Source organism: Phaethon lepturus, unplaced genomic scaffold (genome assembly GCF_000687285.1).
Source record: "Phaethon lepturus isolate BGI_N335 unplaced genomic scaffold, ASM68728v1 scaffold18504, whole genome shotgun sequence".
NCBI classification, from domain to species: domain Eukaryota; kingdom Metazoa; phylum Chordata; class Aves; order Phaethontiformes; family Phaethontidae; genus Phaethon; species Phaethon lepturus.
Window position 1 is genome coordinate 12,152 of NW_010535667.1, and position 17,207 is coordinate 29,358.

At 41.5% G+C, this 17,207-nt stretch overlaps 1 protein-coding gene across 5 annotated transcripts in view; it reads right to left on the bottom strand.

Moving 5' to 3' along the window:
- The window catches only part of MITF (microphthalmia-associated transcription factor), a 42,248-nt gene that overhangs the window by 10,703 nt on the left and 14,338 nt on the right, over positions 1-17,207 (bottom strand). For 2 of the 5 annotated variants that reach the window (XM_010285924.1, XM_010285923.1), the window contains exons 1-3: positions 3,703-3,735; positions 2,356-2,583; positions 1,144-1,227 (exon numbers count right to left, since the gene is read on the bottom strand). In XM_010285924.1, coding sequence (XP_010284226.1) covers positions 1,144-1,227; positions 2,356-2,583; positions 3,703-3,735 — 345 coding nt within the window. Of the gene's footprint in view, positions 1-1,143; positions 1,228-2,355; positions 2,584-3,702; positions 3,762-17,207 lie in introns of those variants that run through there. The other 3 variants (XM_010285926.1, XM_010285925.1, XM_010285922.1) reach the window with 3 other exon arrangements.

A 17,207-nucleotide genomic window follows, 5' to 3' on the forward strand; every position in this document is an offset into this window, starting at 1 on the left:
AGCAGAGGAGATAGCGTAGCTCGTTTTTTTGGGGAGCTAACGACATGATTCCCGCTCCCCTGTGCGGCACTGCCTGCTTTCCTCTAGTTGTGGGGTCAAAACGTGCGTACGGACAGTAATGCCCGAGCCCCTGACACCTGCAGGGGAAGGAGAGGGAACAAAGACTTGCTGCTGGGTGACAGGTTGCCCACCCTTGACAACAGAATCCATTGGATCCAAATCCCTCATACACCCTTCCCAGGAAGGGCCACCCAAGAGCAGCTCAGAGATGATTTTAGGTGGTGCAAGACATTTTCTTTCTGGGGTTGGGCTGGAAGGTGCCTTCATAAGCTCCTGCATAGTCAGGAGAAACAGAGTCCTCCAAAGCACCTGCGCAGGTGCCCCAAACTGTCCTGCAGGATTGACTATTTCCTTTTTGTTCACTATAAAAAAGGAGCTTAAATGACGGTCATCTACAAAATCAATGCATAACATCGATGGTAGAAACAATAGTATATGGGATTTTTATATCAGGTCCAGAAAGTGTGATCAGGAAAAATTACACTGACTGGAAGTGAGGGTAAGAAAGGAGCTAACAGTTTACAGCCCATATCCAAAGTCTTGTTACTAGAAATAAAAAACCCTTGGTTTAAAAACAAACAAACAAACAGAAACAGCCAACAACAAAAAAAAACCCACAATAACACCCCAAAACACATAAACAACAACAAAAAAAGAAAAAAAGATTACTATTAAGGATGAATTACGATGGATGGATTAAAACCTTCTTGTATCAATTTTTTAAAATGCATGTGTGATCTGCATAGAAATGTGGTCTTAGAAACTATCAGGACAAGAACACACACGTGCAGTCTTGGGAAAACTGCATTAGAAAAGATTTCCTGAAGTGAGAACTTAAAGCACGGTTGATGTGTTCTTCTGCTACAGCGTTGCGGTGCTAGGAAAGCACTAGCCCTCTTCAGATGTCTTAATGCACTTTTGACATCAATGCTAACAAACAACGTTGTTGTTTTGTTCCTTAAATACACCTTATATTCAACTTCTTAAAAACCCTACAGGGCAAGTTCATTCTTCAACATAACTTCAAAGAAACATGCTTATTAGAAAGGGGACCTGTGCTCCAGCTCCTGTGTCATCCAGTACCTGCATGCATGATGCTCGTGAGTGTGTATTCAGAGCCGGGCACTCACTCTCGACCCTGCTTTGCTCTTCAAATTTATAAAATCCCTGCAGAAATAAAAAGGAAAAAAAAAGAAGGGAAAAAAAAAAAGAAAAAGCAAAGCATGGATCTGAGTTCATGGCACAGTCTCAGTCTCAAAAAGAGCACGATTGAAACAGTGTCATGCACACATGTGCCTGATGACACAGCAAAGTGAAGCTGTAAATATCTTGAGGAAAAAAGAGATTTGGGTACAGTTGGGACAATAGGATGGAGCTATTTGATTTTCATTTCTTTTGAAGCTATGGAGCACAAGTCATTTCTCTTGCATGTGCAAAACAGGTTCTGTAATAACCGTTTCTCAAAGTTACACAACGTTTTCCTCACAGAGTGCATCTGTATTAAAAAACCAGCATAAAGGCTTGAGGGGGGAGGATGGGGGACTCTACAATTGCCTCCCATTTGTCATATTACAAAAATATTCACATGATTCTTACACTTGTTAACATGTTTCAAATCATCTTCCTTCGACACCTGAGCACACATGTAACATCCAACATCCAATGAAGTTTTTGCCAGCAAAGATTACGACATGGTTGCGAAGGACTTCTAGGCATAGGCTAGTGAAGTCTTATATTTGCAGCACTGAGCTCATCATGAAACAGCAATCAGTAACATTTTAGACTATATTAGCTGCGATAATCTGGCCCTCCAGCTAAGCAAGAGACTTGCTCAAATTTTACTGTAAAAACATCGAAACTATCTCAAAAAGCTTTGTGCTTCTCAGTTATTTTTGCTATGCTTTTTGCCCTTTCTACACAAATGAGCCATAAATAACATTATTCCAGAAAGCTACAGCTTACAAAAAACTGCTTTGTATTCTCCAAAGGTCAATTATTCACTACATGCACCAAGCAAGCGGGGGGGGGGGGGGGGGAGTTTTAATAAGCATGAACTAGCTAAAATAGTTCAAAAAAGAGGAAGCTAGAGGGACACAGCTTTTTTTGCCAAAATGTTCTGTGCAAATATATATCAATCAGGCAGACACAGAGGTAGCAGTTGCATTTTCAAAGTGAACAGTTCAGAAAAGAAGATAAACATAACATTTTAACAATAAGCAAATATGGTTTAAAACAGAAAGCAAGTAGATTGCAATTCCAGTTTACTGAAGAATATGCACAGCGAGAGCTTATTACCTCTTTCTCACAGTTGGAGTTAAGGGTAAGCATAGCCATTGGACTGTTGGGTGCGCTGCTTCCAGTTCCAGGCGGCATGACATGGTCACCGGGCTGGTTTGGACATGGCAAGCTCAGGGCTTGGTTGGCATGTTTATTTGCTAGAGTGGTAGAGAGGTACTGCTTTACCTGCTGCCGCTGGGCTTGCTGAATGTGGTACTTGGTTGGATTCTCAAGGTGAGTCTGCACCTGTATGACACAATTTAAGAAGTGTTTTATTGTTTTACATCATTATACATGCTATCGATTTGAGCTATACATTTGTGACATATATACCAGCTAAGCATTTGACTTGAAGTACAAACATGTGCCGCTCCATGGAAGTCAACAGCGCTTCACTAATTCACATTCGATGGCAAGAAATCAGTTTAAAAGCTAGTGTTTCAATAACTGACTTATTAACGGTAAACCAAGAAGTTCCATGTATTTTTCTACAACATGTGATTTCTCACTTAGGACTAAGTTTTCCAGTCCATACAGATACTCCAGAACAGACGGCTCTCCATTCAGACCTTCAGCTACACGACATTTAGTTTTCACTAAAATATGAAGATTAATTTCACTTGTTAGTAGCTACCAATTAAAACCAAGTAGTATGGATTGCTATCCTTTATCAGACGTCAAGTAACAGAAAGATCAAAAGGTTTGATGTTGTTGTTCTAGGTTTTCGGGTTTTTTTTCTTTTTTTTTCTTTTTTCTTTTTTTTTAAGTGACACATTGTTTGAAAGAAAGGAATACACCATTTTTTTGCCTACAAATTATTTACATCTCAGATATATGGCCTAAATCATATACAATTAAGACAGTCTCTTTATAAACACATTATGTAACTACGATACAAGAAAAGAAATGTTTCGGTTCAGATCAATCACTGTCCTCAGCAACAGCTATTTTTGTATTTAAGATAAGCTTTTCAGCACTTAATTTTTTTTATATACAAAATATGAAAAACCTCATACTGAACTATTCTCGTGCACCCTAAAGAAGCAAGAGAAGGCAGGCAATTTTTTTCCATGCAAAATTTCCACTATATCCCAGAAACTCTTTGTCACCTTTCTTTGATCATTAATGTTTTTACGGGAAGGTAGAAAACAAAACAAAAAATAATAATACTCTGGTAAGTTTTTTTTGTTTTAAAACAGTTCTATTAAAGTGACTTTTGCTATTGCAAGTGACCATGTATTACCCCACTTATTTTTGTGGAAGAAATTAAATAAAGCATACTAGATACCAGCGGAAAAGGATTTCCTGTATACTGTAAGCCTTCTTAACAACAGGTTTTAAAATAAGTCTGCAATAACAACTCACCTGATAATGATTATACTCAAGCATTTCCAGCATATTACTTATAGGCTGTGAGAGAAGCGACTGCAATATCCTTTGTTATACGCTACTCCAGTTTGAGGGATTCACATATGGAAGCACCATAAACAACCTACCCCAAAACAGCAGAAGAAACTTGAACACCACCGCTCAGACTTATAGTAACCTACGCTAATTAGCCACGCATGTAGAGAAACAAACAGTTCACACAGGGGCTCTTCTTGGAAGCTATGCAAGTTTAGCCCTAAGTATTGGTATTATTTTTTTCCCTGGCTTTGACGTCATGCTTTTTCATAAACATAAAAGGACCTTTTAAGCAATGAGCTATCAAAGTCAGATTGACAGTTCGCTCAAGGCTAACTTGCTATTCATCTTTCGTTCCAGTCGTACTAATAGACAATGGTATTCTTCTTTAGCAGTAAGGTTAAAAGTTTTTAAGTACAGAGTAAGAAATAACTGAACAAATGCCCTAAGAGCCCAACACATATCCCCTGGCAGTGGGGTGCGCTGGATAAACCCACGCGGCTACGCAGAAGCTTCAGCTTCCAGGCGCAGCACTCCACCGCCATGCCCACGCAGCCACCAACCCACCCAGGACCTGCAGCTGAACACAAGGAATTGAAAATGCGCTACCGTGTCCTCAGCCTCCTTGCTGCTTCAGAGCCCCAGCCTACAGCTGGAAAAGGCTTTCCAGCTCAGGAATGGTTGGGTCCCAGATGCACTTACCCGCACTTGTACGCAATCATGGTACTGCGCACAGTCCCTACGCCTTCCGAACTTACTTTTTCTTTCTACCCAACTCCTTGAAAAAAGCTTGTACTCAAGCACAGGCATCAAAAGCTGCTCAACGTGCATTATTTTCCAAAGTCTCTGCTGCACAGGGAAGCACACTTAAGATAGTTTCCAGCGACTTTAATCTGCTTTGTGGCACTAAATCGCAAGACAACATAATACAGAAGTCTGCTGCGGTAAGTACAGCACTTGCTTTGTCAGTCCCAAACCGCGTTATCAATTTTCCTATCACCAGTGGTAAGAGTTACGCTACCCAGATAAGTCTATTTTTCACTTAAATTTTCATCTTCCAAGTAGATAAAGTTATCAGTAAACGAGTTATTTTTGTAAAACTTAACTTTGAACAACTTATCTTTATTTTAAAAACAAGCCCTACTTGTCTCACAGAATTTGCACATTCCTTTTCCTCCACGGGCATCAGATACCACGGCTGCTCTCCCTCGACCATGCCAGGGGGATGGGATGGAACAAAGCCTCTGCACCCATCTCCAACTCACCCTCCATGCTCCCAGGAGAGGGACCAGCAAAATTCCAAGATCCACAGGTTAACTGTGCATCATCAACTATCATATTATTTGTAACATATACCAATACACTGAACTGACTCCACTACATGTCAAGTTCTGAAACACACACTGCCTAATGACAGGACTTTTGTTGGCAAAACATGTACTTATTTCACAAGAACATACTTCCCCAAAGATTTTGTTGTATTTTCCTACATTAGAATACTTTGTGTTATTTTGCTACTCCATAATTTTTTTTTTTTTTTTTTAAATGGGCTGTGCTGCCCTCGGTATGCCAGGGAAGACAAGAGGATGTGAACCTTAAATAAAGGAGCTGCATTCTTTCTCAAACTTTTAAATTGCAGATTTCAACATAACACAGAAGTGGAAGTATTCTCCGAGAATTTTAATCTTGCTGTGAAGTGCGTCCTCTTTGGTACAGGGCAACAGATTTCAGCAATTCAGAACCTACCGTCTGCCTTTTTTTTTTTTTTTTTTTTTTTTCTCCTTTGCGGGGGGGGAATCTTTCTTCCTCTGCCCACCCTCAAGTGACTGTAACAGCTAGATACTGCATATTTGTGCACAGCATAACTGCAAAGGCAAATTATTATCTACTCAGTTTAATTTCTGACACACCACACAGTCACTTCAGCTCACAGAAAGAGATACATCCATCTGGAAGCATTCTGAACAGAGTTACTCCGTAGACCCTCTTTTCATGTAGAGTCAACTCTTACTACACAGGGGCAACAAGTGACTCTGAGGAAATTCTTTTACTGTCAGGTGTCTGGGCTTCAAATCGGTGGCAGCAGAGAAGATGCTCTATTGCCTTTACAGAAAAAAACTACCAGAAAAAACATATTCATTATACACTAGATATGCACAGTTCTCCAAGGATGTGTCACCTTCTCAGACAAGTCCAGAAGACCATAGAGAACTGCCTTTCCTGTCATTGAATTGCTCCAAAATGATGCAAAGGAGAGGATTGGGGGCTGGACATTTCCTTTTAATCCACAGCTGGTCAAATATACCTTCACATTTGAATACAAGAATACACAATTATTCTCCAAATGGAGGAGAATGTGACATAACTCTTCCCACCCTGCATGTCAGTGCAACGAGGACAGGTGATCCCAGAGGATGGAAACAGCTTCACACATTCCTTCTTGGACAGGACATGCTACAGAGAAGGCACATGAGAAACTTCAATTTCACTGTGTCACTTAGTGCCCTCTTGAGCTGCCTTCCGAGTTTCATCACTGAAATCTGGTGGGGACTACCAGTTATTATTGAACTCGGTGCTTTTTGTTGAGACTAACTCTGTCTTTGGCCTAGAGCATCCTTTTCTGCAGTCTCTACATCAAAGAGAACCCAAATGTGCCTACTTGGGCAAATGTCCCAAGACGTACCAGTCACGGTCAGCCTGTAGATAAGCCATAAAGCAGTGTTACTTTCTGACAAAATATCTCACAAGCAAAGAGCTGCAAAACAAACCTCAAAACCAAATTCCACTACCCTGAATTTGAGACCATGAATAAAAGCTTTGACAATTAAGATCTAATTTTGGTCCTCAGTCCCTTCTTGCCTTTGGGGTGAAGAATAGTTCTTGTTGTTCTTCCAAATTCATGAGACACAAAGTGCAAGACGTCAATTTATTGGTTTGGACACAGTCCCCAAGGAATGCGTCTGAATGGGAACATGCAAGAAAAATGGAACAACTTGAAACAGAATCCTCTGGATCTCCAACCATCACCAGGAATCTCAACCCAAGCTTTGCTGTAACATTACTAAACTGAGTAGATTATTGGTTTTTATTGTTTATTGGCAAGCAAGAAGTAATGGAAGTATCATCTGCAGAACTTTGGAAATTATTTAAGACAAGGTGGCAAAACCAGCTAAATTTTTCACACTATAGTAATAGAAGAATTTGGCTACAACGATGAAGGATGGCCAAGTGGCAGCCTACAGCCTGGACTCAGAAAAGAAACAACCTGGAAGAAGTCTGTACTTTCAATTTATATTCAGGTGCGTTTTCAATATGCTTGGTTATCAACGTTCTGCTTACATGGGTAATACAGAGTAACACTGCCTCAGAAGTAGAGGCCCAGAACTTGTTTCATGCTAGAACAGCCTCCAATGCAAGCTCAGCAGCCTCTCCACTATGTCCATGGGCTGGCTCCATGCACAGTTAGAACTGTCACTGCATCAGATACTCCTGCACCATGAGTGTCACAGGACAGCGATTCAAGCTCCATCCATTCTTGCCATGCTGACACTGAGCTAGTGAACTGCTTCTTGAGCTGAAGCACTGAGAAAAGCAGTATAAAGAAGTCAATTTGACTGCACCCATATGTAACCCAGCTTAGGCACTAAAAGGCTGAGCTGGGCTGGAAACGTTTTGGATAGAGCCACGCCGATTACTCAACACTTGTCCTCGCTCTTTGGAGTACCCTGGAGAAAAACATTCTCTCAAGCAGGGGAAAGGCTTTCTCATACCTTCACTAATCTCGACATCTGACTGGTAATTCCAGTGCATGCATTCAATTCAAGTATCTGAGTAGGGGAAAAACAGTTCCTGAGAAGCTGCCTATTTTCTTCCACATCACAGAAACAATAATAATAACCCATATGTGTAGAACAGATTCTTCGCAGCCCTTGTATCTAGCATCAATCAAGCAAACATTTAATCAATGGCTTTCATTAGCTTTAAGCATACACACCATATCAGGGGGAATTTTAGGTGTACTTCAGACCACATTCTTCAAAATCCTTGTATTATACTACACATCAGTGACAAGACTCCTGAGCAGACCCGCATACTTCCTTCATTTTGAAAAACTCAAAATGTTTCCTGTTAAGGTGATGAGGGGCTCAGGAATTTAAACACAAAAAGTAGCTGCGTGCTTAAGCACAAAGCATACGGCTCAAATAGTTCCTCTGTATGAAGCCAACACAAGCAACTGAAACAATACTTCCGATACTTGCTCCTTCTGTCAGGCCTTCTGGGAATCACTCAGACTTAATTTACCAATAATTTGCTAATAATGGCAAGAACTTGGAACAGTGCTACATGGCAACAGAGCAATACACCCCCCACGCCCAGCGGGTATGCATGGACTGAATCCCTTGTGTAGAGGCCTACAGGAGGGTTGACTCTTGGGCAGGCACGGCGGCAGGGAAGCCTATTGGCTTGGCCAATGCATTTTGCACAGTGTAATCCAGCAACTAAATGGCTCATGATTAAAATAACAGGGAACTTATACCAGAATAAAGAACAGCAATTAGCTGTGTGGCTTTACTACCAACCATCCTCCAGGAAAACTGCAAGTTTGTAGCATCACAGAATCATTTAGGTTGGAAAAGACCTTTAGATCGGAGAGTCCAACCGTAGTTGGAAGTTGATTAATAACTGTATGATCCAGCTTTGACCCACCAGTACTTCTGGATGAAGGTAACTAGGCTAAGTTAGTTGGCCTGTGTTATTTATATCCTTATGGCTTTGATTTCTTTGAAATGGGTAACTGCAGGAAGCAAGCACAAACCCAGCGTATCTTGTGTTACGAGTATTTCTTCAAGGCGGAACACTGCTTATTGGTTTTGCCATCTGCAGTTACGACTTAAATCACAATGTGTTACTTGTCACACCTCCAAGCATCACTGTTTTCAAACTTTCTTACCATCCAGGGAGAAATATGGGAAAAATTATCTATTTCAGTGTGATCACAGAATAGTTTTGTATGAACATCCTTAGGTGCTGCATTATTTTTAAAAAACAAACAAAAAACAACAAAAAAACCGCCCACAAAACACCGAAGTTATAAAACCCTAAAGCATTTAATAGTAGTTTTACTCACTTGCGTCTTTCCTGTAACTATTGAACAATTTAACGTGCAATTTCATCGCCAAAACTTTTCCACATATCCAGACTTCTACTGGTTTACTCAAGTTCTCACAACATTTGCATGAAGTGGAAAAAAAAGCAACCAGGCCAAGTAGAAAAAAACATCAGGAAGAAAACATTAAACGGATTTGAGGAGAACAAAGCCCGTTCTGAACTAAGCCACACTTGAAACCCAAATGCCCGAGCAAGACCTGTCCACCCTGAGGACACGGATCATGTCCCGCCCCAGGAAGCCCTGGCTGCACAGGTCTCCTCGCCCCTCAGGCCCAGCTGTCTCCTGGCACAAGGTCTTCCTTCACCACCTCTTGGTCTTCCCGACTTTTCATCGCCCCTTCTTTTCAAGGCAGATATCACACTCCCATCTCTCTCACCCGCTCTGGCAAAGGCCACCACCACTCCAAAGCCCCATGCCACCCCCATGCCAGGGACTCACCACAGGTCCTGCCCAGAGCCAGTGCCATGCTCAGCCTCTGCCTTGCTCAGGCCTAGATGCTCAGACAGGAGCCATCTGTGCAGCCAAAACAGCTTCCCCTGCCCTCCTCCTCCCATTTAAGCTTACGGGACACAACACCCATTTCCTAACAAAAAGCGAATTGCTAAGAACCAGGACATGGAGTTAAGCAGCAGAGCCCTCTCGCCTGTGCACGCAAAGCTGAAGATGCCCCAAATACTCCGTTGGTGCAACACAAGTGACGAAAGGCCATCACGGTGCCAGCAGCTCTGGGCTGCCCTGCTCCTCTGGCCCCCACGAGCTGGGAAGGAGCATATCCCCGTTCCTCAAACCACACAGAAGGAGATTCTTCTCAGCAAAAACGTCCCTGAACCTTCCTGTGAAAGTAAAGCCAAACCACTTAATGCTTCGTTTAAGTAGATATAGGCTTGGGCACAGGGACATACCAGAGATTTACAGAGGACAGCTAACCAAGGCGGAATAAGGCTTTTCCACTCATTCCCACTTTTTTTTAATTAAAAAGACCATTTGTTTCAAGTAAATTGCCTTAGGACTTACAGTTTATAATTACAAATAAAATACTTTTTGGTCAGTTTTCTCGGTTCAATAGAACTTTTTGTTGCTTAGACAGCTAAATGTCATGGGATTTTTAAGAAAGGTTAAAATTCTGTGTCATTTAACAATTAATGGCATCCAAAGAAAAACGATACAAAACCACATCCACTGAAGTGTTTTGCAAGGGCTACAGGCTTCAGTTGGGTCCACTGCAGCAGAAAGCCTATTCAACATGCTAGTCCAGGGCTTCAAAGCTACTTTTTAAAGCCGCTTCCACCCATCACTTTAAGGATAAAAAAACAACGGTACCAGCAACAAATTGTTTTCTAGGACTCTGAATAAAAACAGAAAGCTGTATAAATAGGTGTCTATCCTTTCAGGCTAGGAAAAAAAAAACACCTGAGGAGAATGACATCTGAGAAAGATAATCGATTAGTGCCTCTTACATTAAGAGTGATTTATTCTCCTGAAGTTTTCTAGTCCAGGTTCAAGTCTCTGCAAGTCATATTCACGACAGCTTGATCCACTAAGTCTGAAAATCCTAAAGAGCATAAAACACTTTAAAAAAATTATTAAAACATTGATCATGGGTTTCACTGCAATGCCAGGAAGAACCCTTCTACAACCCAGCTCAGAGCAATCCAAATAACCATCCAGAGAGTGGTTTAACTCATTCTCTGAAGACACTTTCCCACATGCTGCATTCAAACATTAAGCAACAGCATCACATTTTTCCCCCCTACAGACGTCAGTGCCCTGAAGTAGCTTCACATGAGAAGTTCAGTCCTCTTGCTTTCTGCAACCTTTCCTCATTTGAACAGCTACCTCAAATGTAATCCAAATTAAATTGATTGGTTTGTGACAGATCATTCCGCACAGGGCCAGATAAACCTATTCAGTAACTTTTCCAGCTGCCCTTCTCCCTTCCCCTTCCCTCCCTCTTTGCTAGAGCATATTTTTCCCCTTTCTTTTAGTCTATAACCCAGGAAAAGGGGCCAGAAGAACATTGACCAGAAAGCCCAAGAACAAGAAAAAGGTGAAGTGTTACTTGTATTGACTGGGGAATGACAGGCAGGATGAGTCGATTCCAGTATTTTACCTTAAGACATAGCCAATGCAAGGAAACGACATCAGTTAGCACAATGAAGCTCCCTAGTTACTTAATTCATCCAAAAAAGCCTCTCAACTTGAAAACCAAGGCAGGTACGAGAAAGTTATTTAAGATCTGGCATCATGATTGCAGTCTAAGTGAATCCAACAGTCATCTTCAAGCACAAATAGTTATGGAAAAGAAAAGGCACATTGTACAGAATGAACATCATTTATACAACGCGGGGTTGTTTTGCCCATCACCAAAAATTCCTCTGTATAACGTGACTTTTCATCCAAGCGAAAGACATGAAGCAGACAAAAAGAACAAAGTTTTTGTGGATTAGTATTTAAAAAATGTGCTTTAGCTATAGAAGCACATGACAACAGTATATAGAGAAATTAAAGAGAGGTTAGCCAAATTTGCTTAAGGCGACAGGAATTGATGTAATTTGCAGGTTAGTGGCATGCTAGCTGCCATTCCACAAGTGTCGCTTTCAGACAGGGTTCAGTCCTTTGAAGTCCTGCATTTTTTTTGTTAGGAAACCAGCATTTTAGCTGTTTACTTCCTCAGACACATGCCATAAATTTTTACTTTTATACAGCTACTGAGAGGATACCAAAAAGCATCGCAACATTTTAGGACAGACAAATAATTGACTCCATAAAATGCCAGGCACAAATCTTTTGCTATGATTTCACCTACCCGAGGTGCTTCAGAGCGTAAATATTTTATGACTAACAGGCAACAACATCAGCCACGCAACTGCATCTGACAGGCAGGTTTTGAATTATGGTACTGCCACGGTAAAAAGCTTAATTCAAGCACCTCATATTTACGTCCACCTCTGCCATCCTCCTCTCTCAGAAGGATGGTGGGCAGCACTTTCATCGGCACTAGAGGGCTTGAAATTGCTCACAGTAAGACACGAATGACTCCTCCTTACAGGAACTGTCAAAGACAGACATAAAGTTGCTTCCAAAAGTGCTCTTGCAAGACCTGGCGTAGAGAGGTGAACTCAAAAGGAAGCAGAGTCATAGGACTACAGACATTTCAGCTGCCCGAGACCCCAAAGCCAGTACAGGCGGTCTGAAGCCACCTCTGCTCCCAGCTTCCCCTTGCAAAGCTTTTCGTAGCCCAAGCACAATCCTCCACCCTTCCTACAGCCCAAGCAACACCAACACAAGATTTACCAGACCACTCTAACACAGCTCACTATTGACTTGAAAGAGTCACTTTAGAGAGGTAGAAGTATTTGTCCAACCTTATCTTCCTCCTAAGGTTGCCAAGCACGGTGTTACCCAGTGCCAGCTTTGACTTGCAGTCACATATTTAGAGCCTGAGCAAGACTATCGGTTACATTTCACAGGGGTTACTAATCCCGCCACCATTCCAGCCCTCAGTAACCCCTACTAGACCTGCACGACAGAGTATTTCACTTCCAGGTCTCTGGTTCACTGCAAACCTGCTGGAAAAACTGGTTTCTTAATGACTTCGCTCAACTGCATTTCCCATGGCAGGGAAGAGCTGCAGAATACCGACCCTTCTCCCCAGCAGGACCTTGACAGGTCAGACTACTACTTAAATCCCATCAACCTTTTACATGTGCAAAGGATTTAGAGATTCTGGGTATGTTTCTAGAGCCCATACCCGAGACAGCATGCACTTTGCTATACAAGAGGAGGAGCACGAGTTCTTCCTCAAGCCCTGCAATGCCCTGAGGAGGCAGTTTCCACAGATGAGAAGAGGCATCCTTCTCCACACCTGCTTTTGCTCAGGTTGCTCATTTGACAAATATGAAGAATGCAGAGAAGACTGGGTAAAATTATGGCATATTTTGTAGCAAATGAACAAAGGAGAAAACAGAGATCAGTTTTACACAAGATGCTGAGTAAAAAGTAACCAGAGGTAAGCGTAAAACAGAAGGAGAGGCAGCACAGGCTGCCTTTAAAATAAAAATCCTTATTACCAACTTCCTAGTGACGTGGAGTTATCCACACATAGAATGGGACAGGTTGTTTGCTTGTCCACACTCTAACAAACAAAATCCAAGAAGCTTCAAGTCTGCATACCAAAAGCAGATTTTAATGCAGAAAATCTACTTTGCCCCTGCATGGACTTGTCTTAATGTGTGTCATACACCACTGACTTTTCACAAGTGAAATTTAAGCTAAAATAGGCTATTTTGCCCAAATTGTAAATAAAAAGTATAAAAAAGGGAAAAAAATCCAACCCGTTACTTTCATAAATTTTAAAAACCCATACCCTCAACACTGGTCTTATTTGTCACTGTGAGGTTTGTGAAAGGTTGCTCAATTTTATAGCATGAGAGACAGAGTTTTGAGCCAAGATAACTTCAAATGTTGAGGAATGTAATCCTCAGCACTTCGGGGCTAGGCGAGAAGTGAGTTTGATTTAAAAGTCTTTCAAATCCACAATGCTAGCTTGTGAGAAAGAATTGGTGTTCAGAACATTGCCTGTGGGCTACTGAAATATTTATTTACAAAATTTCAACATTCAGCACTGAAACACAAGATAGGGAGAGAGATGTAAAGATGGCACTAGATCAAAATATATCAAACACCCAAAAGCCACAGACAGAAACAGTTGTATCCTTCTCTTTTTTAAATAAAAGCTATTTGTAAACTCAAATGCAACTCTTAGATTATTATATTCAAGGGAAAAAAACTCCCCACTTTGGAGGCACACTGCCTATCAGAAGGACATCATAGAACCATAGAATAGTTTGGGTTGGAAGGGATCTTTAAAGGTCATCTAGTCCAACCTCTACATCTTGTTGCATACTTGTCTAAAGACATCTGCACTTGTTGCATACTTGTCTAAAAATGATCTAGGTGAAAGACTGCTACACTCATTGTTCACATAATTACATGGGGACTCTGAGGTTGGCAGAGAGCTCTCAAGGTCACTTACAATGCACATATCAAGAACATACCACTAATCACGACCCAAATGTGAAAACATAAAACAAATACACCAAACCCAACCAGTGTCACGCCGCGCGTGCTGGAACAGCTTGGCCTGTGCATCTAGTGAAAAGCCTTGCTACCGAAACTTTTAAAGAAGCATCCAAAAATAAGAGTGAAAATAATTTCGAAAGGACCATTTATTTTAACAAACCACTTGGCAACACACTAGCTACAGCACAAAGGACACTTGTTCTGGAACACGCCTGTTTTGAGGCTATCTGCTTTACAACAAATGCACAGTGCCATGAGAAGTTAGCAAGACAATGAAGATTTTGTTAATTCAAAACGGTTTTACGCTGTTAACATGCCCTGAGCTTCTACATGTCACAGTTAATAAAGAATTAGAAAGACTTAGCCGGGCTCTATACCACTTTGCCTACAGCTGATGATGTCTCATGTCAGCCCCAATATGGAAGGCTTGAATAAGCAGAAGAATAAAGCAGTCTAGATGCATCCATTTTATTCACACTACTAATACGAACATTAGACACAGCCTAAAATAATAAATTGCTGACTTCATTTAAGTGAAGGAAATGCAAGCTGGCTTACCACCGAACTCCTTGATTTTTATCCTTCTGCTCAATGAGCTGTGATGTTATTTATGACTGTATTAAAACCTACTGAGTTATAATAAAACAGTTTCAGTACCTCAGAGTGCTTGATCATCATGTTTGCTAATGTAAGATAATCCAAGTCACCTTCATGCAAACTCAACTGGCTATGATCTGAAGCATTCTGCTAAATACCAGAATTTGAATTTTTGGGGGGACTTTGGCAAGCCACAAAGGTGGGTACATTCCTTGTACAGGGTGGCAAGCCACTGCTCTAGAGGAGAATTAACCCTGGGGCCAAATTGATGGCATAGAGCATCAGAACTGAAAGCCAACAGTGTCAGGGTTACTTCTGAAAGGTGGTGGCTCTTCCTAGGGAGTGGAGTGCTAATGTCTGACACTTCCATTAGGCAACATTACATCTTTTATTCCTGACATCTCACTTACGAAGTAGGTGCTACAGCAGACATCACAGTAGCCGCAAGACATTAAAGGTAACAACAGTAAGAAATTAAGTATGCGTACTCCACTCTAATTTTAAACCCAGAAACCACAATGAAACTTAAGTGTTTTAGTTATTTCTTAGCTAAAAGAATGTTGCCATAATACTTCTGTAACACAAAGACATATTTAAGGCAAATAGCCATTAGGTTGCATGACCTCACCTCAACACCCCATGATCTTATTCCCACAACAGTCAGACAGTAGCTATCATCTGGCTCCCAGAAAAAACAAGACTAGCATCGGCTCATTTATTAAACAAGGATGCCAACATTTCAGCCCTTTTAAGATCTCAGGCCTTCCATACATAGAAACATAGCATCATGATCTATTTTATACTTACAAAAACAACGTCCAGCCTCTCGGCCATTTTTGTAACCTTCCCCACACCTGCCCCTCCATGTCTTCCAGAGATGAGCTGTTGAAAACCCTTCTCCTCATGTTATTTCCATATGGTAGGCAAATAATTAGTTACACTGTGAAACGAGAAGCTCCTGTGCACATAAATGACCCTTGATCAGGCCACAGGATGGGGCGATGGCAGGACCATCACCCGAACCGCTGAAATCTTTGACAAAAAGTGAGTTAGCTGCCAGTAGCCCTGTTTATATTGCGGTTGTAACAAAAACCTGCAGTCAGAATCATTACTTCAACAGATACTGCACAAGCATGTTCCTTTAAAGACTGAAAAATAGGTTACATAAGAACTAGTCTAAACTTTCCGCTGTGATGCTCGTCCAGCATACACACATACAGCCTGGCACGGCAGCTTTTTCAGCACGTGAGCACAAGGAAGACCTCCAGCCTGCAAGGGGCTCCAGCCTCCTGATTCTCCACGGCATGCAGTCCTACCATTAGGGTAGGACTCTTTCTACAGGACTGGAATCGTATTTTATGACATGACACCAGACAAATTCCACCTTCCCAAACAGCTTACAGAAAACTCCTTTCAGTGGTTTCATCTGAACTTCAAAAAAGCACAAGCCAGCAACTCACCAGGAGAGGCACTTTCACAAAACACAAAGAGTGTGTGTTATCATTCTCGTTCTCCAAAGGTTAGTTGCAAATAAGAATTGCCAAGAAATTCAGAAGTAATAGTTTTGTCAGAAGATCAAAATGTCTTTTGAGAAAGAAATTCAGGGCCTCCAGGCTTGGTCTCAGAAGAATCCTATTTTAAACCACACTTGACCCACACTAATGTAACCCTTCAAATGCTATTACAAGAACAGAAATATGTTCACAAGGGGAAAGAGGCATAGTATCTTCCATTAAAGCCATATTTCTTTTTGTTTAAAAAAAAAAAAAAAAAATCCCACCTCTCCTTTTACACTGAAAAAATACAAACAACATGACATGTATTTTACAATGTACCTTTCATCACTGATTGGTAACATACACAAAGTTTTAGTTACCCAAAAAATAGTATGGGAACACAACACAATTCAAGGCAACCAGATGCTAGAGTTAAAAGAATGTAATTAGAGATTAGATCTAGATAGATTAACTAGATCCTAACTCAATCGTCCCCACCTTCCTCACCCTTTTCTAAACCTCAAGTATAAACCCATTTCAGCATATCACTACTTTACAGGGCGGAATAAACATTTTGAGAGATCTTAACGCTTCAAAGATGCAAATAAACTCACACTGAACAGAGTTTATTTTAAATGAAATAAAGTTGTAACAGAGGAAAAGTAAGAGTTTGGGGTTTTTTAATGTCTGCTAGGAGCCAGAGGAGATGCCAGTACACCCACGACAGCAAACAGCTGGGTTTTGACAATGGCAGGCAATAGTTGCAGCCAGTCCCGCGGGCAGCGCGGCACAGGACGCGGGACCCCGCAGGGGAACGGTTCAGAACACTATATGCATTTCAAGCCGTTGATGTCAGACCGGCTCTAGTCTGCCCTCGCAGACTGAGCTCCCAGCAGTGGCTGGAGAACACGCGGTATTTTCATTTCATTTCCTCTGACATGAATCTAATTAGTACTCATCAACGGCATCGAGCAAAAATAAGCTACCATGTAATAAGTGGGGGCAACTGGGAATTCACTTCAAAAGCGCTCTCCTGCTCCACGCTGAAGGCAGAGCTGGCCGGAGAAGTGTCGGCGCTGATGTCCGGCTGCTTGTTCTTGCCCTACGGCATCAGCTCACCG